General features: G+C 60.7%; 1 protein-coding gene across 2 annotated transcripts in view; it reads left to right on the top strand.

Moving 5' to 3' along the window:
- The window catches only part of Lmx1a (LIM homeobox transcription factor 1 alpha), a 131,484-nt gene that overhangs the window by 73,884 nt on the left and 35,245 nt on the right, over positions 1–22,355 (top strand). For both annotated transcript variants that reach the window (XM_047521327.1, XM_047521328.1), the window contains exon 3: positions 21,810–22,042. In XM_047521327.1, coding sequence (XP_047377283.1) covers positions 21,810–22,042 — 233 coding nt within the window. The remainder of the gene's footprint in view (positions 1–21,809; positions 22,043–22,355) is intronic.

Consider the following 22,355-nt stretch of genomic DNA (forward strand, 5'->3'; position numbering starts at 1 on the left):
GCCTGCACAGGCCTGGAATGCACCTTCCTGAGGGGAGGATTTGGCAGAGATGCCCGCTCAAAGCTGGTGCTCCTGGTAGTGAGCCCTGTGGCTGGGGGGAGGTGGGCCGATGCCAAGACAACTTCATTCGAGTGGACACGCCACCCATGGAGCCTCTGAGCCCTGGCTCCTGGCTCCAGCGTCCTCCCACCCTGGCTGGCCCTGCCTTTACTACTCACCAACGCAGCCCACCACCTCCCTGCCCACTGGCACCTCTCCACAGCACCACAGAGCCCCCGGCACAGGGCAGGGAAGTCTGCAGGGCTGTGGCCTTAGCACCTGCCTGCAGCTCGAAATGCCTGTTTGCATCCTCTCTGCGAGTTGCAGCCGAGCGGGCCTGGCAGGGGCCGTTACAGATGGCAGAGCCCAAACCTTGGGCTCGGCTGCGTCCCTCCCTCTCCCTCTCCCTGCTGTGGAAGCCTGGTTCTTCCTCTAAGTTGGAGTCCTCACCGTGGCCCTAACCACGTCAGGTCGCGGTGTGGCAGGCCTGTGCAGACCCCGCGTCCTCTGTGAAGCGTCTTCACGAGCTCTGTCTTACTGACGCGGCCCTCCTTCTAACTTCCCGGGGGTCTCTTTTGCCCGAGCACTCTGTAGAGTTGAGGAATTCGTTTGAGCCAGGAAGAGCACCATCAGGGCTCCCCAGGGTTCATCTCCACAGGGCTGAGGAGTGACGTTGCCGTCAATCACAGGGTCACACCTTTCCTGGGACCTGCAGCCACACACCATGAGGGCTTTGCCACAGACGCCAGGGTGACGGTGAAGGTAGCTGCCTCCCGGGCGTGGCTGTCTGGCTGGGGTCTTCTTGTGTCTGTTTTATCTTGGGAGACTCTTGGCATCAGAGAAGGAGGAGCTTGTCACAGTGCTCAGCACCCCTCTATCGATCGATGGATCGATCAGTCGGCAGAGGCAGACAGGTCTTTTAGAAATACGTGTGACGCGGGAGTTGAAGTTGGCAAGGAGAGTCAGACCCAGGCTGTGGGACTGAGGCCAGGGCCGACTGCCCGGGAGCGGGGCCGCCCGTCTTCCTCTGGGGCGTGCCCTCTCTAGCCTCCGCCTCCTGCTCCTGCTGCTGCGCCAGCCTCTCCGGGCACACATTCCATCACTCACACTCTGGCCTCCCCTGTGAAGCCTCGGGGACATTCCCACACACCCGCGGTGGTTACTTGCCTAGCGCCAGTTGCTCTGTTCTGAGTTGGCTGGCGTTCCAGTCCCAGGGGGACACTGGGCACACATGCACCCTGGGCCGTGAGTGCTCCAGGACCGGAGGCCCGGGGTCTTCGCTGGATGCCGGGTCCTTCCCCACGCTTGCTCCCAGCCGCGCCTGACCTGGCCCTTCCCTGGAGGGGCTCACTGAGTGTTTATGTCTGGAGAGGAGGGGCTGCGAGTTGCTGGACCCCAGGGCCTGTGATAGAGTGTGGGGGAGGGGAAGTTTGGGGTCTGGGAAGGAAGGATGGTAAGACAAGTGGAGTTACCTGGAAGTTGCCCTGTCACCCCGTCAGACTCAGTGTGACACCTTTGGCATTTTTATTGGGGTGCTTCTCACAAATGAGAATGAGTGGTCATGCTGCCTCCGGCAGGGCCCAGGCTGCTGCTTGCTAATGAGTACCTGACATCAGGGTACTGACCAGCAGAGTCCAGAGTGGCTGGAGGGACCCAGGAGCAGGCTGGCCTGGCAGAGGTGGGGAGCGCGGGCTGCCGGGTGGGTACTGACCAGCAGAGTCCAGAGTGGCTGGAGGGACCCAGGAGCAGGCTGGCCTGGCAGAGGCGGGGAGCGTGGGGCTGCCGGGTGCCCTGGGCAGTTTCAGCTGTCAGTCTGGCTGGGCTTGATCAATGGGCGGGTGGCCTCCTTTATTGGAAACCATGGGGTTCCTTCCATCATTAACCCGAGCTCTACAAACCCTGTGCTTAAGTGGGAAGCCGAAACAAGACCTAGAAGTCCTCTAGCAACACGGGCTCCTGCTGGAGCTCGGGTTCCCCAAGGGGCCGGGAAACGCTCGCCTGCACCATGGCTCCCTTCACAGAGCCGCGCTGACTGTGAACTCCATGCAGTCGGTGGCCCCGTTTCCTTGTGAGGGTTTTCGCCTCCGCCTACGGAAGGGGACGCAGGCTCACTGCTGCCTGCGAATGGGTTCCTGCCAGAGCTTCTCCCGGGGAATTTCACGTTCGGCCTCCGTGGTGCGTTACATCTGTGACCGCCATGGTAACAGTGCCATAAAGCTCCAAGGGACCCAGCGGCCCTGAGGCTGTGGGGGAGACTGTCCCACAGCTCTTTATGAGGGTGGTGGCCATCCATCAGCCTGGCTGCCACTTCTGATTTCTCAGTGAATGCTCATCCTGGAGTCCAGCCCTGGGAAGGCGGATCCGCTGAGGGCAGTGTGGTCCTCTCCACGCTCAGGATCAGCGACAGGCCAGGGCTTCCCTGCTTGCAACCCAAAACCCAAATGAGTTCAGTTGGATTTCATGCACTCTGGCCAACTTTTATTAAGCACCAACTGCACACCAGGCACTGTGCTACAGAGATGAATGGCGTTGTTCTAGAGACTAAGAGTGCGAGCAGTAACCCAGCATTAATAATCACCTTGGCCCAACCCAGAGCAGGCAGGCAGAATACCCTGAGTACACAGAGGTGGCAGCGTGCATTCGCGCCTGAGTAGAGGGCTGAGGAAGGTGGATGGCAGAGAGGTCCCCCCAGGAACAACCTCTAGGCTGCACCCTCAAGGGCCCGGGGCTGACACATCAGTCGAGCAGGAAGGGTGCTTCTCTGTGAAGTGGGGACACCTGTGCCCGACCCGTGCTGTGGAGCCACTTGGCACGTGTCCAGTGAGCTCCATGCTGCGCTGCCGTCTCCTGTCCTCCTCGTACCGCTTCTCATAGCTCTCGGGGTCACACGCACGCTCCCAGCAGCGCCTGATTGTGGTGGACACCTGCGGGCTTCCTCCTGCGCTCCCTGAACTCTTACCCAACTCTTATGGGTACTTGGCCTTCCTCGTTGACATGCTCTGGCCTTCCAGCGGCTTGTCTTGATAAGGGACAGTGTGCGTTTTGGGGAGACCTGTAGCATGAGGTGCCCTAATTCAGGGGCTGTGTACGCATTGGTTATGAGTAAGATAGGCGTAGTGAAGTGTTGGGGTGACACTCGTATCAGAAGACAGACAGACTCAGGTCCGTGCTCCACGTCCAGGAGCCAGGTGAGAACGTACGGTTCCTTGATGGACATGCAGACCCTCCCTAACGGCTCTGTTTGACCTTTTTGATCTTTTCCCTCTCTTCCAGTGGACTGTACATTTGAATGGCAGTATAAATGGTTCTGCATGGACAGAGAACGGGTGTCGTGGGACTTGCTCTTAAAGGTGCCCTCCGGGTGGTGTTGGTTCCACAGGAAACGGGCCGAGCAAGCTCTGCCCTAGACCACTTCTGCTCACCCGTTGGAAAGGTCCGAGGGGTTCGTGCCTTGCTGGACATGACAGGGCCTCCAGGGACCAGGCTGGCGTCACCCATCCCTCCTCCAAGAGCTTGCTTGGAGAGGGTCTGTCAACCAGACACGCCGCCTTCGGACTCACCGAGGAATGGCCCCTTCCTGGGCCGGCAGAGGGCTCAGCCTCTCCAGCTCGCGCTACCGGCTGGTTACTGCGAATTCCGCCCAGGAGGTGCTTCCCCTGGGAGGCCTGGAAGTGTGCGGTCCTGTTTCCTCCTCATGCTGCCAGGGCTGGCTCATCAGGGTCCCTCAGTGACTCTTGGAGTGTGTTCACAGGGGCCTGAGCCCTCCTTGCTCCCTGCTGTCCACACTGTCCCGGGACTGCCCAGGTGCGCGAGCTGAGGGCTCTGCCAGCCCAGCCCTGTCCCCACTGGTCTCTAAACCACAGCATCAGACCTCCAGCCAGCCAGCTGAGGGCTCTGGCCCTGGGGCTGCCGAGCTCCTCTGGACGGCTCCCTTCAGCTACTGACCCTGCAGTCCACCCTCTCCTGCCCCGTCTCTACCACCGATCCTGCTGTCTGTGTCGAGGGAAGGGCCCCTTCTGGAGTGTTCACTGGATGGAGCCCAGTGGGAGCAGACTGGGGGAAGAGGAGGGGAGGACCCCTGAGGGGGTATCTTCTGCAGCTTGGGCACCCCCCTCGGAGGTTGGCATGAGGACCCATCCTTCAACCGCCCATGTGAAGGGCTCTCTGGGGGTCTTGAAACACAGGCTCTCCTCAGCAGCAGGTGTTTGCATTTGACCTTAACATAGGTGATAGGCAGTGGGGAGGTGCCCTGAAGTGACCCTGCTCTGACCCAGGTCTGGCTGAGAGGGTCTTTCCACTTGTTTGGAGTGCGGAGGCTCCTGGGCAGCTGAATGGCCATGCGGGGCTCAGCTGGGCCCTGAGCCCTCCCTGTGCTTGGCATAGCCTCTTCCTGCCAGATGTTTCCACCTGCCCAGCAGCAAGGGGACAGCCTTGTTGTTTGGCTTCCTAGATGGGGACAGACGCCTCTGATGGGGGGCCTTGCTCCTCTGTCTCGGGCACTGCCCAGCTCCTGTGCTCTTGGGGACACTGTTTCTTTTACCCAGGGATGTCCTTCAGGATCCAGGTCCTGTCACAGGACCCATTGGTCACTCTGTGAGTTGGCAGAAGTGGGCTGTGGCAAGCTGCATGGAGGCCCAAGGTGCCCTGCGTCCCCCTAGCCTGGCCTGGAGGTGTGTGCTGCGAGCTGGCTTAACCCTGCAGCAGCACAGGCGCCTGGCATCCCGTTCTGACCTCAGGGTCTCGGGTCCTTGGGCAGATGCCCAGTGCCCGCAGGTGGCTCCCCATCCTCACACGACCCCCCAAGGTGGGAAGGAAGGCGCCTGGGCCTGCCTCTCTCCATCCTTGCTTCTTCCTCGTGGAGTAGCATCTATCTTGAAAAGCCCCTGGCAGGCGTCCCCTCATGTCCTCCTGGCCGTAGCAGGGCCACCATCCACCCAGGGCGAGTCCCAGGCATGGAGAAAAGAGAAGTCCTGCCTGGTTCAGACAAGAAGGACCCATCCTGGGGTGGGGCACGTTGCTGCCACAAAGCCAGGCCCTCCTAGCAAGCGGGGAGTGGCCACCAGAGGTGGCTGTGGGCAGCCTGCCTCCTGCCTGCTGACCGCCTGGGCACAGGGCTGCTGGAGCTTCTGGAAGGGGGCTGCTCCTGCAGTGCAGGGGGAGGCGGCACGTCCCTCCCCAGGCTCCTTTGCTTTTGTCCTTAGTGCTGGTCCCAGCAGTCCTCGGTCAGCAGAGTGCCTCCTCACCCCGTCCTCTGCTCAGGAATGTTGGGACTCCCTGCGTCTGTAAGGCCAGGAGACGTCGGACTGGCTCTCGAGGCCTTCTCTGTCCTGGCTACGGCGGCCTCCGTCTGCAGGCACCTGGGGCCCAGCTTTAGCTCCCGGCGCCCCTGCACGGGCATCTGCACACCCCTGCACTTTGGTCTCTGCGCTCTGCTCCCGGGGTCTCCGCAGCCTGTGGGCTCTGGCGACCTGAGGTGCTCCTTCAGGCTGTCCTGCACAGCTCTCCTGGATTGCCACACAGGGAGTTCCCAGGCCTCCTCTGACTTCCATGCCCTGGTCATCACATGCCCACCTGAGCCACAGGGAGAGCTGCGTAGGCCCAGGTGGCGACCAGGGGTCGCGGGGCCTGTGCTGACTTGGTGGGGAGGGTGGGGTCCAGGAGGTGGGGCAGGGTGGGCTCTGCATTTCCCTGCTTCTGCCTTTGCTTCCCAGTCTGCTCCCTCCCTGGAGGCCTGTGGACCTGGCCTGGGGCCCCTGTGCTGGACAGTGTGGAGAGCAGACTTCTCTCATCACAGGGATCTAAAGGGCTGCCAGGGGTCGTCCAGCAGGGCTGAGAGCCAGACGTCCTTTGGAGGGGCAGTGCCCACAGTCGTTTTGTTAGTTTGCTGGGTTCCGGCCAGCCATGTCCACGATGAGGATGGAGCGCAGGTGCTGGACAGCCAGCAGGGAAGGGAAGCTGGCTCTCAGCAGGTGTTCTGCACCGCCCACTCGAGATGGTCACGCCCGCCAGGCCATGGCAGATGGAGGTCTTCACTATCTCACCCTCCTTTGTCTCAGAGGCTCCCGGGACTGGGGGACATGAGGGTGGTGGGGGAAGAAACCAGAAACCCACGTCTGGGCAGCTCTTAGCAGCCTTGGGCAGCTAGCGGGATGAGAGGCGAGGGGACTCTGGAAGAGGCCACATGCCTGGGTGCTGGGGCCTTCGCTCTGTCCTGTTCCTTGGCTTTTGGCCCAGTGTGTAGAGAGTATAGAAAGTACAACGCCCTCCTGGGGTGTTAAGTGGCCTGATTATGGTCTCTGCAGTGGCTCCAGAATGCTTCCTAAGACTGAAGCACATCTGGACAGCTGGACCTGGTTATCCAGGTAACCACGGACTGTTTGCCAGCTGTCTTTAGACTCATCTCCTCACTTGCTGTGAGTGACTGGTGGTTGGCCATCTCTACCATTTTATGACAGAAGAGAGGTTCCATAGCTCAGCTTAGGTCACACAGCTAGTAAGTGAGAGAGGGGACTCGACCCCAAGCCTCTTGGTGCTCCTTGCACGGTGCCGGGTTGCCCCTCCAGCAGGATCGTGAGATGCATTTGAACACACAGTCCAGCTCACTTCCTGCTTGTGCGCATTGGCAGTTGGTGTGGGAATGGTTTCCTAGCAACCCTGCAGGGTAGTCCCCCACCTCCAGGACCTTCCTAAGGCCCCCGCGTCTGTGCTGCTCAGTGCAGGACTCAGTGGGCCAGGCGCCCTGCTCCCTCCTGGGCCGTGTGAGTCCTCACCCGTGCTGGGCCTTCAGCCTCCCCCACGGACCCGTCCACAGGAGGGGCACCTGGCAGACGAGTGGCCTGAGGGGTGATGCAGCAGATGAGGCATGCACTTCAGCTGGGCGCCCACGGTTAGGTCACGCGACCCGAGTGGCCCAGGCCTCACGGCTCCCCACCGAGTGTCCTTGGCCTTCCCTCAGCTGGCAGGAGGCTGCCTTGCCCTCAGCAAGGCCAGGTGGCCTGCACCCGCCCGTTCCCATCCACCCGGCCCCACCCTCTCTCCTGCACCCGAAATTTCCCTCACACCAAGTACTCTGCCAGGCCGCTTCCTGGGCTTGGGAGCCTTGGCCCGGGGTCCCTCCTCGCTTGCTCCATTTCCCTGTGACTCCTGGCAGGAGGTCCTCCTCTCCTGGTGTCTGCCTGCCCTCTGCCCCCGGCCACCCCAGCCACGCCCTGCAGGCCTGGTGCTGCTGATCTGGGCTCAGTGCTCCGCCTGCCCCGCCCTGCCCTGCCCTCATCCATGGCTCCTGTTTCTGGGAGTGCTCGCTTCCCCGGCTTCCGCTCTCCCTCCCTGTTCCCTCCCCAAGACATTCAAAAGGAAAAGTGAAGCAACGACTTTCCAGGGGAAAAGCGAAGTCCTGCCCCGTGGTAGAAGGTCCCCTGGGTCTGCTGGCTTCCTGAACTTCTCTGACCCCGCCCTGGCGTGCTGCCCGTGCCCGTGGGCTCTGCTGTGCCTGGTGGGCCGGCGTGCGGGGCCTCGGGGCCTCTCACCTCTGCGCAGCTGTTCCCAGGGTACTGCCGACTCCCCTTCCCAGCTCTGTCAGGTCTTGCTCAGAAATCGGCTCTTCCGTGGTCATTTCAGGCCACACCCTGGCACCTCCCGTTGTGCTCTCCTCCTCAGTGTGTCCACTGTGGTCATCTGGCATTTTGTTTGGTACCTGTTGGTTTTTAATTGAACGTGAACTCGAGGTCAGGGAGTCGGCCTGGTCCCTTCACACTCACGTTCCCAGGACCTGGTGCGGGGCCTCGATGTCAGCGGCACAAGCAGTGTTTGTTTTAGGTGTGGACAGTCCCTGATATGGTCTGGATGTGAGGGGTCCTGCGAGCTCAGGCGTGAGACAGTGCAGGGAGGCCTGGAGGAGAGGTGGTTGGTTAGGAGCGCCCTGACCAGGCAGTGATGGACCCACTGACGGGATTAACAGAGCGGTGACTGAGGCAGGAGGGGCAGGCTGGAGCAGGTGGCCCTGGGGCCTGACTGTGGGTGTGCACGTATCTGGTGAGTGGAGTCTCTCTGCCTCCCGATCACTGTGTCAGCCACTTCCCCCTGCCGCGCGCTCCCGCTGTGATGTTCCACCTCACCTTGAGCCCCGAGGAATGGAGCCTGATGTCTGTGAACGGAGGCCCTGAAACCATGAGCCCCAGATAAACCTTTTCTCCTCTATACTGTTCTCGTCAGGTCTTTTAGCCTCAGCAGCGTAGAAACTGACTACAACAGCCCCTTTGTTTAAATGAGTCGTAATTTGGGTCTGCCGACTTCCATTCAGCATTCGCTAGTTGTGAGGTGCGTCTCTTGATGGGGATTCTGCAGAGTGCACCGTGTCCCTGAGCCTGTCCACACAGTCAGATGACGGTCAGGCTCCTGAGTGGCGAGGTTGTGCTGGTGTGAGTGGACCTTGTCCTCTCTGCCTCTCCCATGCCTGCAGTTTGAGGAAAGGATTTTTAAGTGGAGGTCAGGTGCTGGTCCCCTGGAGGAATTTGGTGCATTGCCATTCAGTGACACCAGTGGCCCAGTTTCCCCCAGGGCTCGTGCTGGCAGGGTTGGGACGGAGGTCAGTGTGGTGCGCACAGCTCCTTACAGTGCCTGAGTGACAGGCTGGGGAGGTCCCTTCTTCTCGGAGTCAGTGTCTTCCACACAGCAGCCAGGATGACCCTCTAAGGACTAAATCAGACCTGCCACTTCTCTGTTGGACCTGGTTCCCACGTTACAGATGAGAAATAGAGACTGAGGAAGGTCTAGGTAACCTCGGTGGAACTTCTTGGAGTGGCAGCTCCCGGGAGCTTCTGCCTGTTCTTCCTCGTACCTGGTGCTGGGCACCCACAGACGTCCAGTGATGGCAGCGGGCAATTCTCCTGGAGTATCTCTCCAAGTTCTGACTTGAAGAACTGGTCTTTGACTTCCCTGTTGTTCTTAAAGTTGTGACTTGGAACCTGAATGTCTGGAGGAGCTGGGGTGCAGCTGACTCGGGGCTCCCTTCCTCCACAGTACGCTCCCTCTGGCCCCGCCTTGGAGTCCTGAGCGCTCATTGCCCTAAGCAGAACACAGAGGTCCCTGAAAGCTTCGCTCTCTTCAGACTTCCTCTGGCGTGGGACGCCCCAGCCTGCCATTGTTTATTGCCATGGTCGGGGAGGCCATTACATGACTGTAGTGCACTCTGAAACCCCCACCCCGAGGGAGGAGTGGGTGGCACGTGCTGGAGCGCGCCAGCCTGCACAGCCCTGGCTCCTCCGGGCACGGGGTCTGTTTCACAGGGATTCTTGTGGTCTGCAGCTCCTTGTCTGTCCCTGTTCTCTAATCCCCTGACTGGAGCTGGGCAGGGAGTGCAGCATGTGAAAGGCGTCCAAGACAAGGAAAATCACATCGCAGGCTTGCGTGCGGGTTTGGTGGTTGGCGAGGGGTGTTGGCTGGCTCTGTGCACTTGCCACCATCCCCTGGCCCCTCTCGTCCAGCCCCACTTGCTCGTCCCTGTGGACTTCCAAGGCTGCTGCTCTCCTGGGTGGGATCCGGGTCCTGGAGCTCGAGAGGGGGCTGTCCTCCCAGGAGTGGAGGGCCGCCTCGGGCCTCTCTTCCCTGGTGGAGCGTTTCCGTGTAACAGATGACCTCGTCAGTTCAGCTCTGCGTCTCCAGAGCTTGGCTGGCAATGGTGGTCGTGTGACGTTGTAGTCACGGAGGGCCTTCCGCTTACAAAGCCCCATCCTACCACTAGACTGCACGACCCTCAGAGCTGGGCAGACCCGGGGCAGGTTCAGTTTACCCCACCCAATCCCGGCGTCTCTGGTTACTAGCTGTGTACGGTGGAGCCAGTTACTGGACCCGGCCCTGCGCAGGTCTCTGGTTCTCACCTGTAAGATGGGAACGAGCGTCAAGAAGAGTGGCATGGTCTGGTTTAGTTCTGGTGGGTCCCTGGCTGCTGTGTGTCAGCTTGCTCCTCTCGTGGGGCTGCTGGGGCCCAGGGAGGGCATAGTGGGAGCTCTGGGTGTGGGGAATGTGGAGTGGGGCTTGCTGGCTGACTGGGTGTGGGCTGTGGCAGGGAGCCGGGTGACTGGGCTTGGGGTCCCGAGCAGCAGGAGAGATGCAGGTGTCCTCCACCAGAGGAGTGGGGCTGTAGTTGGAGCAGATCTAGCTAGGGTGCTCTGGGTTGGAAAAACCGGGAATTCTACTTTTATACTTTGGGTTTTGTTTAGTTAGATTATAAAATACCACACAGCACCCTAAAAATGTACGCTATTATTATGTGCTAATCAAGACATTTTAAAAGTGTTTTCAAAGGAATCAGAAATGCTCACCACCCCGGTTTGACCATTGCACGTTGTATAGATGTCTTTTTATCACACTGTACCCTGTAAATATGTACAAGTCAAATGGCAGTAATTCATTTCTAGAAGCGAAATCTGTGTGACGGTTCTGGTGGACGGGCGTTACGAGGCACATGCAGGAGAATGAGCACAGGTGGTAGAGAATTAGCGCCGGCTCATTCACGGGAGTTAACATGGCGCCACCGGGGGAGACCCCAAGGATGGCGCTGAGTTGAGGAAGAAGACCAAGATGAGGAGGAGCTACAAAGGGACCACAGAGGGACCCAAGAGGAGGAGGAAACCAAGAGAGGGGTCAGAGGAGGAGATGTCAGATCCTGGCTCAGTTTGGCTCCTGAGCAGCGTGGAGGCAGCCCATGGTCTGCAGGGTGCGCCATGTTGGAAAGCTCAGGAACGTGGCTGATCGGTGTGGCCTCAAAAGAGGGCAGCTGGAGGTCCCAGCAGCAGTAGCTCCTCGCAGAAGCTGTTCTGCAAGGCCTGTCAGGTAAGAGAGGACGCAGGCGGTGGAGAAAACAGGTCAGGAGCGGGACGCTGCCCGGCTGGGGAGCGGGGACAGTGCATGTGGAGTGCACTTGGAGCAGGACGACGGGGAGGCTCTTGCATAGTGAGCGGTGGTGGGGCCTGGACCTCCGGGACTGGCTCACCCACTCGGCCCTGAGTTCTCAGGCCCTCCTGTTTACCTGCAGGGGCCCGAGCTCCGTTCTGCCATGGCCGAGCAAGGCACCCTGTGGGTAGGCCACGTTTTCTTGGTCTGCCAGTCTGTGGGCGGGCGCCCGGGCTGCCTCATGACCTGGCTGTTGGGAATCGTGCTGCTGTGGACTGAGGGCTGAAGTGGACGAGATGCTGTCCCTGCCTGCGTGGTGACGTCAGGATGGGGGTCCCAACGTTACGCACGACTGCAGTGCACTGTAACAACGTAGGAACAGGCCAGTGGAAGAGAAGGCCCAGCCAGGAGTGTGGGACAGGCAGGCCGCAGAAGGAGGGGCTGTCCCTGTAGCGGCCGGCGTCTTGGGGCTGAGCGGGGTCGCCGTTGGTTTCTGCTGACTGTGCGCTTGCCGTAGTGGGCTCACTGAGAGAGCTCTAGATTTTTCTCACTAAAGACATAGGGAATCTGGGTGGGTGCCTCTTCTTAAGGAAGCCTTCAGGAATCCTGGCTTCTCTCTTTTTGCTGTGCCTCAGTGATGGGCAACTTACCCTCTCTGAGAGCCAAGGTGGCTGTCACCTCTGCAGGCTGAACTGTAACTCTGGGAGGAACAGAGAAGAGGCGAGGAGCAGAGCGGACGTACTGTCTGCGTCTGTCTCCTTCATGGAGAAGCAGCAGCTCTCCAGAGCCTCCCAGTCCCTCAGCCCCACGTGCCACCTGGTGTGCTGCTCCTAGGGGCAGGGCAGCTGGGCCGGGGCAGTTTCACCTGGGAACCAGCCACCTAGGTCTGGGGTGGAGAAGGCAGAGCGTGAACATAGATCTTTGTGCCCTCCAGGCTCTAAAGTTTTGCTTCTTTGTAAAACTTGCAGTGATGGTGGTGACACGGGCCTCAGCTTCTCCACCGCGGAGCATTGCGTCTGGAGACATGGAGAGCATGCAGTGCTGGGCTCCTGTCCCCGCCCAGCCTCTTCCTGTTGCACAAGCGACCCTGCCCACTGCACAGCGACACTCAGGTCCCTTCCTCCCTGCTCCCTTGGCCTCCAAGTCTGGCCTCTCTTCCCGAGTGGACCACACAGCGTTGTGCTCCGGATGGTCCGTCCACTCAGACCTGTGAGCTCCTCATGGGGCAGCATGTGTCAGAATCCTCTGCCTTGGGCGGAAGGGCCAGTGGCGTGTCTGTGATGTGCCACGCCTGACCATCGTGGGCCCTGCTGCTGTGGCCGGGGCTGACGAGTCCCTCTGAGCCCGCCTCAGTTCTGGGGTATGGAAGTGTGGAGTGCACGCTGGGTCCTGGGGTCGGCTGCTGTGGGGGGGCCTCTGCACGGCCTCCCCAGGAGCTGCGCAGGGCCGTCCAGCTCTGCCTCCTGGGGTCCTGGCTGGCCCTCCGCCCTTCTCAAGTGGCCACCAACATGTGTCGCCTTCCAGCTGTTGATGGGACGCAGGGAGTTGAGGTGGACAGTGGGAGAGTGGAGAGCAGGAAGGGTCAGTGGAGACACAGGGTGAGGCCCCTGCCCCTGCCACTCTCCAGGCCCAGCCCTGGGGCTCTGTCACCTCAGGAGAGCTGGAGGGGCGTGAGACACTCAGGCAGGGGCTGCGTGCAGGGTCGGCCGGCCTCTTGCCACACTCCTCGGCGGAGGAGGGTAGTGATCTGATGGAAGAAGCTGCCTGTGCCTCCCCTTCCCCGGACGTCCAGCAAGACTGCCCTGCGGGAGCCTCGGTGCAGAACCTTCTGGAAACCCCATGCCCAGAGGTGTTCCTCTCCGCGGTGGGAAGGCAGAGCCCTTGGGAGCCCGCTGGGCCTCCTTCCCGGACTGAGGGGGCGTTTCCTTCTCCTCTCCTGGAAGGCAGGTGGTCCTGGACAACCGTTTCCGTGGCAGGCAGCTGCCAGGTGGAGAGGCCAGGCCACCGCGCAGGGGACGTGCTTGTTGGTCTCCCGCCCTCGCCTGTCCCCACGCAGTGCTGCCGGCCTCAGGGGCTGCTGTGGGGAGTTCCTGGGTTGTGACAAACGGCATTTTCGTTCTGGTGTTTCTGTGCCGCACAGTAGCGCTCACGAACGAAAGTGGCCGTGACCAAGACGGGCAGCACTCATGGAGCGTGTGGAGCTGACCCGCCGGGGCCCAGCATCTTCCCCGTGGAGACACTGCTGGGGACGCCCTGTCCTTCCTGTCGTCACGCCCATGCTCGTTCTCACACACACACAAGCACGCTCACACAGGCACACGCTCATACATAACACACTCGTGCTCACACACGTACATGCACACACTCACGCACATGCTCACACTCACGTGCATGCTCATGCTCATGCACACACGCACTCACACATGCATGCACTTACACACATGCACTTGCACTCGCACACGCTCATTCACACACGCTCATGCACACACACACATACGCTGACAAGCTCACATGCACACACATGCTCACACATGCGCACGCTCACGCATGCACACACTCACACTCATGCACGCACACATGCTCATGCTCACACACACATGCCCTCACATGCACACACTCACACGCATGTGCTCACACGCAAGCACACAGCCCAGGAAACCCACATTCTTTGTATGAGTGTGCATTGTGTTGGCCACAGGCCATGCGGTTCAGCCATAAATGGAAGAACAATGGGAATCCGTGCCCAGAATATCAGCTAAAAACACCTCGCCCCTCTGCCTCCTTTGCTGTAATGGTTGAGAGAGTCCCGGGAGGTGGGAGCGGGTGGGGAAGGGAGAGCAGCATTCCTAGAGGAAACCAGAGCTTTGCTCCCTGGCTGGAGGCGGGAGCTTCCGTGTCCCTCCATCTCCTGCCGGCTCCGTGGGTCTGCGACACTCTGGACCCTGCTGAGTAGATGGCTCTTGCACTGACTCTTGTGGCACAGCCTGCTTGGAGATGCCTCCCGGTGTTGGTGAGGAAGAGGGGAAGTCGGCCGCCAGGAGGGAGATGTGCGCTGTCCTACTGTGTCCACTCTCAGCTCGTGTTTTGGCCCCTTTATTTCTCCACCCCGGCTAAGCCTCAGGCCTTGGCTGGCCCTTGCAACAGTCTTGGCCTGCTTTGTGGTCCAGGCCACAGCTCTTTCTGGGGCCTAGGTTTCTACTTCCAAGATGAGGGGCAAGATGTCTTGGGGCTGGACAGCTGGGGGTCCCAATGCAGGTCACAGGTCAGCAGCCTTGGCAGGAAGCTGACACCTGAGCCCTGAATGATGTGGGGAAGGTTCTGTTCCAAATATTTGCCTGATGATGTCTGCATTAACTGAGCAGCAGCTGCTGGTCTGCGAGGCCAGCCCCGGGCTCCAGACTTCCTGAGCATATGCTGGGCATCAGGCAGTGGCCCCGGTGTCGCCCTGCAGTGGGTGGCAGGTCAATATTTGCCCTGGCCTAGGGTAGGCCAGGGTCATAGCTGCCTCTCAAGTGTTCGGCCTTAGTGTTTGTTGACCTCCTCCCCAGTGACGTGCGAATGGCCCGTCGACGTTTGACTTCGTATTTTGTGGTAATGAAGGACAAGCTGGAGAGTCATACGCAGCTCTATTCTAGACTCAGTTGGCTGCTTTGGAAGAGATCATACAAATATTTACACGGGCAGATATGTTAGACTGATTTCAGAGGAGGGAGTGCTAGTCACTACCTACGGAGAGCAGCCCGGGCATTGATTCTTCAAACACGCCGTCGTGTTTACTCTCCAAAGTGTCTCTCGATGGGGGGTGTCGTGTCGTGGACAAGAGCTGAGACCCCCAGCGGGCCTGCCACTCCCGAGGCTCACAGGCAGAGCTGAGGCAGGAGTCCAGGACTCTTTAGAGGCAGAGGTTTTCCCCTGAGCCTCGCTGCTGGGCAGGAGCCCTGTGAGAACAGGAACTCCGTCCTCCACTGCAGGATGGCTGCCCGGGCAGGGGCATTGTGACAGGCAAGGAGCCCTGTGTTCTCGATGAGGCCTCCCCGGCGCCCCACGCCTCTGGGGCGTGCAGACCTCACCCTCAGCGCCGCTCTGCACTCCTCCGCCCCTTTGTGTGGTCCTCCCAGCGCTCCCGGGAGCCACGGGAGGCAGGGGCTCTGATTGGCCCCGAGGCCTGGCATTGTTCTCCCTTCTCAGGGCTGCGGTCCTGAGACTGTCCCCTGCAGAAGACCCTGCCGCTGCTATTGTGCCTGCAGACTTTCCCACCGCCCGGCACCACGTGCTCAGTGCTCTTTGGTGCTGCTGGCTCAGCCTCAAGGACGGCCTGCAGCCAGCTGACAAGGTCGCTCATGTCCCCGCTCCTCGGGCCACGAGCCGTGCTGGCGGTTCCCAATGCCTTTGAAAGCTCTTCTCTCACCATCGCCCCTCCAGTCCAGCCACATGGTCTCCCAGGCTCCCAGCAGCAGACTTGCCTGCCGACAGTCTGGCTGCGGGCCAGCCCCTGTCTTTGGGAGGATGGCCTGTTACCAAGCCAACGTGGCACCCAGCGAGTGCTGCCATGCTGCCCCCTGGTGGCGAGGGCGGCAGCTGAGCACAGGCTCCAGCCTCCCGGTTAGCGGCAGAGACCCTCCGCTTCCTAACCCAGGGTTTGCACACCTGATAGACGGAGCTGCAGTGTGGAAGGGCGGCGTGATCTGTCATAGCCGCTGTCCGGGCTGAAGAGGGCTCTGATGTTTGGGGAGGGGAACAGCGTGGTGTGGGGCTCGGATTGGAATCGGGATCTGCAGTCTGTGACCTCAGCCTCCCTCCTTCCACTCCATGATGGTGGTGTGGAGGTGTCAGGAATCCCCCTTGAAGTCTGCAGGACTCTGGTCAAGGTTAATGACCATCTTGGCCCTTGCAGACACTGGGGGTCAGGAGTTCTGCAGCCCCCTTCATATTCTTGTCGTCCTCCTGGGTCTGAAGCTTGCCCTGGGATAGCTCTGAGGCGCAGGAGGTGCCGTGTGCTGTCCCTACACACGGGAAGTGGTGGCAGCTGCCAGGAGGGTAGACCCAGGGAAGACAGTGGGTCTTGTGGAAGATGGGGCAGGGGATGGGGAGCCTGGAGGAAGCCCTGTTAACTCGTGAGTGAGATGTCAGGGGCACGGTCACTAAGTAGAACCCCACACCCCTGTTTACCCCTTGGTTTTCACTTGATAAGACAAACAGGAAGGCATCTCAGCAGGCCATGCCAGACTGTTACCTGGGTGTGTCAGCTGAGTGCTCCAGAGAAACAGAAAAGCAGGGCAGACGCAGATGATGGAGAGGGGACTTCAGAGGGCGCTGGCTCCCATGCTATGCCAGCCCTGGGCCGGAGGAGGGGGTACGCTGATGATGTCACCTCAGCCTGGGGCTGAAGCCTGGGAAGCTGGAGTCGGAAGCCTGGGCAGAGGTGGACGGCCCCATGATGGACAGGGGCAGACCTTCCTTAGTCCTTGCCTCGAACTGCCTTCTCCCAGAGTCCCCAGAGGCTCTCCAGTAGCCTGAGTCCAGTCGACACCCGGAGTCAGCTGTCGCAGTTAGCTAAGTCCTCGTAGGTGCTGCGTGGTAGGCTGCCCGGAACTCAGGCCTGGTCCTCACGGTCAGGCCTGGAGTGGCCTGCAGCGGCACCACTGCCACGCTGACCGTTGACGTGCAGGCGCCGTCCACAGCCTCGGGCCCCGACCTTCCCTTCCCAGGTTGCCTCGCTAGCCCTCACGGCCCAGCCTCTCCTTTCATGATCGGCCCTGTTTTAATCCAGTCCCTCCTCTGACTTCTCGTTTGGCTCTTCCTCTCCATCATTGTCACCACTGCATTTTATGGAGGATCCGTCACCAGCCAGGGACCGTCAAGCAGCCTTAACCCATTAGTGCAGTTTGTTCTCGCTGAGACTCTGTGAGGCTGGTCCTTCACTTATTCCCATTTTATTGTTGAATCTCTAGTGCTGCTGAGCATGGTCAAGGTCACATAGCTAATTAGAGGTGACGGGGGACCTGGGCCCATGTTGCTTCCTTGTGATGCTATTCCCAGACTCGTCTCTCTTGGGGTGGTGGCCGATGGTCCTGGGTTGTGCCCCTGCCTGGCTGGCCTACATGTCTTCCTCCACCTGTATTTTAGCCAGCTTTGCATTGCTGTGACCAAACTACCTGACAGGACCAATTTGGAGGAGGGCAGGTTTGTTTTGGATTGGGGCTCCAGAGCTTCAGTCCATGGTCAGCTGACTCCATTGCTCTGGGCCCCAGGTGAGGCAGCACATCATGGGGGAAGGGCCAGTGCAGGAAGGCTGCTCAGCTCTTTAGGGTCAGGAAGCAAGTTGGAGGAGAAGGGACCAGAAGAACTACCCTTCCAGGGGACGCCCCAGTGACCCACCTCAGCCACACCCCATCTGCCTTCGGTTGACACCCTGTCAAACCCGGAGGGACTGATTAGGCCCCAGCTCTTGCCGGCCAGTCACTTTATCTCTGAATATTCCTGCATTGGCAGGGCTTTGGGGGTGCCTCCATCCACCCATCACACCTTGGAGACGGTTTCCCTGCCTGTGGAGTCAGAGTGGACTCTTGCATGGTGAGCTGGTCAAGGAGTGTCTTCACACACCATTTCCTCCTAACCGGAACCCACAGAAGATGGGTCTCTCTCAGAGGTCCCTCCAGCTGCCCGGGGTCCCTGTGCCAAGCGCATCACAGGGATCCACTTTATTTTTAACCCTGCCTCTCACATACGTGGGCAGCAGCCCCGGGCCCTGCTATGAAGCCATGGCTGCCCAGATCCTCTGTCTCCACTGCCTGGTCCTTCATCTGGTCCTAGGAGGCCCAGACCCCATCCTAGGAGGCCCCGGGGTAAGTGGGCAACACAGCCATGAGGCAGCCTCTCCTGCGGAGGCGACCGTCGCGAGCCAGTCGGGCGAGCTGCCTTTGTTTCCATGAAGTAGCTGCTTTACTCCTGCTCTACGAATTCAGGGACATGAGGACCAGGAGAGATGCCAATTCCTGGCTCCGACTGATGCTCCACCCTGGCCTTTGTCCCTCCTGCTCCAGCTTCTCTCCCTAGCAGTGGTGCATTCTGGGGATGAAACATGCCGTGGCCTCGCGCACCCTGGTTGTGTAATGGCAGGGTGGCCCCGAGCTCACGCAGCAGCACCTGTGCCTGGGCCTCGGGTGTCCTGGCAGGCCATCTTGCTGCTGTGACACTGGCCTGCCAGGGTGGCCGCCGCTCCCCAGGTCCTCCTGGGCAGTGGCCCTGCACCTGTTCCCAGCGGTTCTCAGGAGTCAGGCCTTTGGTTTGCATTAGAGGCGTGAATGAGGAGGTCTTCCGGCTTGGGGGTTGGGAACCCGTCCTAGGAGCAAACTGCTGTCTTCCCGGAAGAGGTCTTCTCTAGAGTCTCGTCTGATTTCCAGATTATCCACATGCAATCAGTCTGAACTGGTGTGTGTGTGTCCACATGAGTCAGTCCTCTTGACCAGGACTGCGTGTACCTGTGAGCGATGCTGCAGGAGACGGTTCTGAAGAATCACCGCAGCAGCAGAGCTGAGCTGAAAGCTCCCAGGAACTGACGCTCAGCGTGTGCTTCTCAGGTGGGGCGGGGGTGGGGAGAGGGAGGTGGGGAACGGGGACAGCCCTGAGCCCTGCCCGTGCCCTGGACTCCCGGACAGTCTGCCCAGGGCACCACTTTTCATTAAGAACGGATGATAAGAAACCCGAGGCCCCAGGAGAGACTTCTGAGGCCCCTGGGAGAGGCAGATCACCTCCTGTGGGGCAGGTGGCTTTCTCTTCCTCTTTGCTTCTCCGTGCAGCACCTAGCCTAGGGCAGCCTGGTGAGGCTGTTACAAGAAATACTGCTTCCTTGGTGACCTCGACCCGCGGTGGGGAGGAGGGAGGCCTGGCTCGTCTCCGGAGCAGGGCGCTGTGCTCTGAGGTCCTGCCAGAGCTGGCAGTCGTGGGTGGAAGGCCCTGCCGCTGAGGAAAGACCTCTGCGGTGGGGCTCTGGGCAGCGTGAGTGCCGCGGACGACCTTGGGGGAAAAGAAGAGCCACGGGGATCAAAAGACAGAGGCAGGGCCGGTGAAAATGGCCCACCCTGCTGCCCTGCCTGCCCAGCCCACCACGTCCTCTCTCGGTCCTCACGAGTCCTGGGATGTGGGCACCACCCCTGCCTTGAGGGACTGGTGGGGACCCTGCCAGGGAGGAATGGGGTGCTCTCTGCCACCTGGAGTGGCCGTGGGAGAGCCTGTGACCAGGACGGATGGGTGTGCTTCAGCGCGGGTCCTACAGGAAGAGGCCTGAGCAGGACATCAGGGCAGTTCCAGCCTGGGGGGGAGCGGGCGGGGCAGGAGGCAGAGGAGAGGCGAGTGCCGGCCTCGCCTGAGCAGGGCTGGTCCGTCCTCTGTGCGCTTCATCTCTTCTCTCCACGCTCCCCAAACGCCCAGGGAGGCCTCCGCTTTGCGCCTGCTGCCTGCAGTGTGAGCGCTCTGAGGACAGGGGTGGCCTGTTTGTCCTTCATCTCCCGCCACTCAGGGATGACCAGTCCAGAAGGGGTGGCACTGAGGCCTGGGTCTCTGAAGCGGGCACTGCCCTGTTTCCCTTGGGAAGACGAAGGTGAGGGAATGAGGTGCGGGGAGGAGAGCTGGTGAGAAAAGTTGGGCATTGTCATGCTCGCCTGGAGGAGCCGGCCCGGGACCAGCAGCCTGCCAGGCTCTGAACCCAGAGCGAGGTCTCATTAGCATTCGGAGGGGAAGTGACCACAGGGGACACATCCAGAACATGAGAGGAGGCAGGCTGTGTTTTAATTATGACCTGGACTTTTAAACAAATCCTTTTCTCAGCTAGTCTGAGCCTTAGAGAAAACAGCTTGTGGTAGCTGTGCAGCTGGCAGCTGGGTCCACAGGGGCACGTACAGCTGTGCACACATCTGGCGCATAGGCGTGGGCTGCGTGTGCCTCCAACGCTCTGGCCGGGTGAGGCTGTCGGGTGCACCTTGAACTCTGTGCCCAGGCAGTGAGGTGAGGCTGACCTGGCTCAGGAGCAGAGTCAGCAGAGGGAACACAGACAGTCCTCCCTTCTGGAAACCCAGGACTAGCCCCTCCGGTCTGTGCTCCCCAGGGCCCACGACCACTGCAGGCCCCGGGCAGGCAGCCCCACCCCTTCCTCCAGCATGCCTGCGTCAACATGCTGGACTTCCTCTGTTGATCCCACTCCAACCCTCCTTCGACTTGGGGGACACTTTTGGAGTGGGGATGAAGTTAAAGGGGCAGAAGAGGAGGAACTTAGCAGGCTGGGAGCGAAGGTAAGCCCACGGCTGCCACCTGCACCGCGGGTCCTGGGGCGCCTGGGCCTCCAGTCTGCCCAACAGCTCGTGTCAGGGGAGGAGGAGGAGGAGCAGGGCTTGGGACAAAGGGGCTTTGACCAGCTCCTGCAAAAGCACGGATTGGTTTGCTCAGGTTGGCAAGCGGTGACTGGGGACTTGAGCCCAGGGATGAACTGGGTAGACTGAGCACGGCATAGTGCCCAGCAAGGGACGAGGGAGTGGAAGGACTGGTGGGCCCAGGGGCTCAGACTCAGAGAGCCCTGGGCAGCAGGGGAGGGCGAGGGCTGGGAAGGGCTGGGGGCCTGGCGCTCTGGGTTGGGGCTCTAGCCCACCTGGTGGAAGGGCAGTTTGCATGTGAGGCCCGCCCAGCTTTCCTCTGAGGGCAGAGGCAGGTGTTCCCCAGGCGCTCCTGTGGCCAGGGCAGGCAGCACAGGGTGACCCAGGCTCCTGTCCAAGGCAGGACAGCCAGCTCCTACCAGGCTGCGTCCCGCCTCCTACGTCCTCTTCACTGGACCCCAGCTCGTTCCCGCTTCTAGGCAGCTTCCCAGATAAAGACACGGGCGTGAGGGTGGACCTGCCTCGCAAGCTGGCATGATTTCGCGGTTGGGAAGGGATGACCCTCGTGATTCTTCAGAGGCACACAGCGTCACGTCAGCCTCTTCTGTGTTCACGGGGCCCTTGCCTCGTCCTGTTCTTGTGTCCTCTCCGGGACATCCCCTCGGGACGACGCCCTCATCTGTTCGCCTCCCTCCTGTTCACTGCTTCTCCCGCAGGCAGGCCAGGGGGCTGCACGGGGTCTGTCTGTGCCCTCCCGTGCCTGGTGTGCTGCAGACACCGGACACTTACTGGCCTCTGTGCGAATGCCGTGGGTGGTGGTTCCTCCCGCCCCTCCCGTGGACAGAGGTGTGGCGTGTGGCAGGACACGCAGCGGAAGCGTCTGAGTGGAAGAAGGGCTGGTTGGAAGAGCGGCAGGAACCCGCGGGCGCCTGGGAGGGGCTGGCCATGCTCAGGCCACTGTGTGTTGCCGAGGGGACTTAGTGTTGGAGCAAGCTGCTGCGCACGGAGCCACCTGGTTCTGTGTTGGGGGCACAGAGTGACATGCAGGTTCATGCGCTCACTTGGGCCATTCTGTCCTCACACCACCTGACCTGTCCACGTCCATCCACTCCTCTTGCATGTGGGGACAGAGAAAGATTGGTTTTCTGAGAATCCCACCAGCATGGTGCTACAACTTTAGAAAACTCTTTCAGAAATAGTGAAATGGATACTGCAGTGAGTGAACCCAGAAATGGCGTCAGGGCACTTTATGCTTCCAGAGCGTTGAGGGATGCCACTGCGATGTCGCCAGGCATTCACAAAGAAAACCCCCACAGACCTGCTTGAAACTCTAGGTCTTTTGTAGGCCACCAGGGATGGCTGTTGATCAGAGTGACCGGGACGAGATTCAGTGCCTTGGGCTAAAGTCGGCCGCAGGGCAGGCCGGTCTGTAAGGCCTTGTGCTGCTGACCCGAGGGCAGCGCGGGCCACCCGACCTCACTCACAGCGCTGTCCTTCCTCTCTCCCTGCTGCCAGGCTGTTCGCTGTCAAATGCGGGGGCTGCTTTGAGGCCATCGCCCCCAACGAGTTTGTAATGCGGGCCCAGAAGAGCGTGTACCACCTGAGCTGCTTCTGCTGCTGCGTCTGCGAGCGGCAGCTTCAGAAGGGTGACGAGTTCGTCCTGAAGGAGGGGCAGCTGCTGTGCAAAGGGGACTATGAGAAGGAGCGGGAGCTGCTCAGCCTGGTGAGCCCCGCAGCCTCCGACTCAGGTGAGTGCCGCGCGCAGGGCTGCAGGGAGGTGCGGTGCAGTGGGTGGCGTCTCAGCCTCCCTCCTGGAGGCCCTGGACAGCCGTGCTCCCTGGACAGCGCTTCCTTGTGTTCCAGGGCCGCTTCCCTTGTAAGCTTGGCGTCACTCCCATCAGTCAGCTGACGCCTGGACCATGCTGTGTAACAAGTAACTCCCAGGTCCCATGGTGGGCGGTCACAGCACCCAGTCCTACGATCCCACGTCCCGGGGTTAACGAAAGCAGCTGCTTGGGCCTGAAGATCTTCAGGTTGGCGGGAGTCTGCTGGTCTCAGCTG

The sequence above is a fragment of the Sciurus carolinensis genome, chromosome 12, assembly GCF_902686445.1.
Source record: "Sciurus carolinensis chromosome 12, mSciCar1.2, whole genome shotgun sequence".
Lineage (NCBI taxonomy): Eukaryota > Metazoa > Chordata > Mammalia > Rodentia > Sciuridae > Sciurus > Sciurus carolinensis.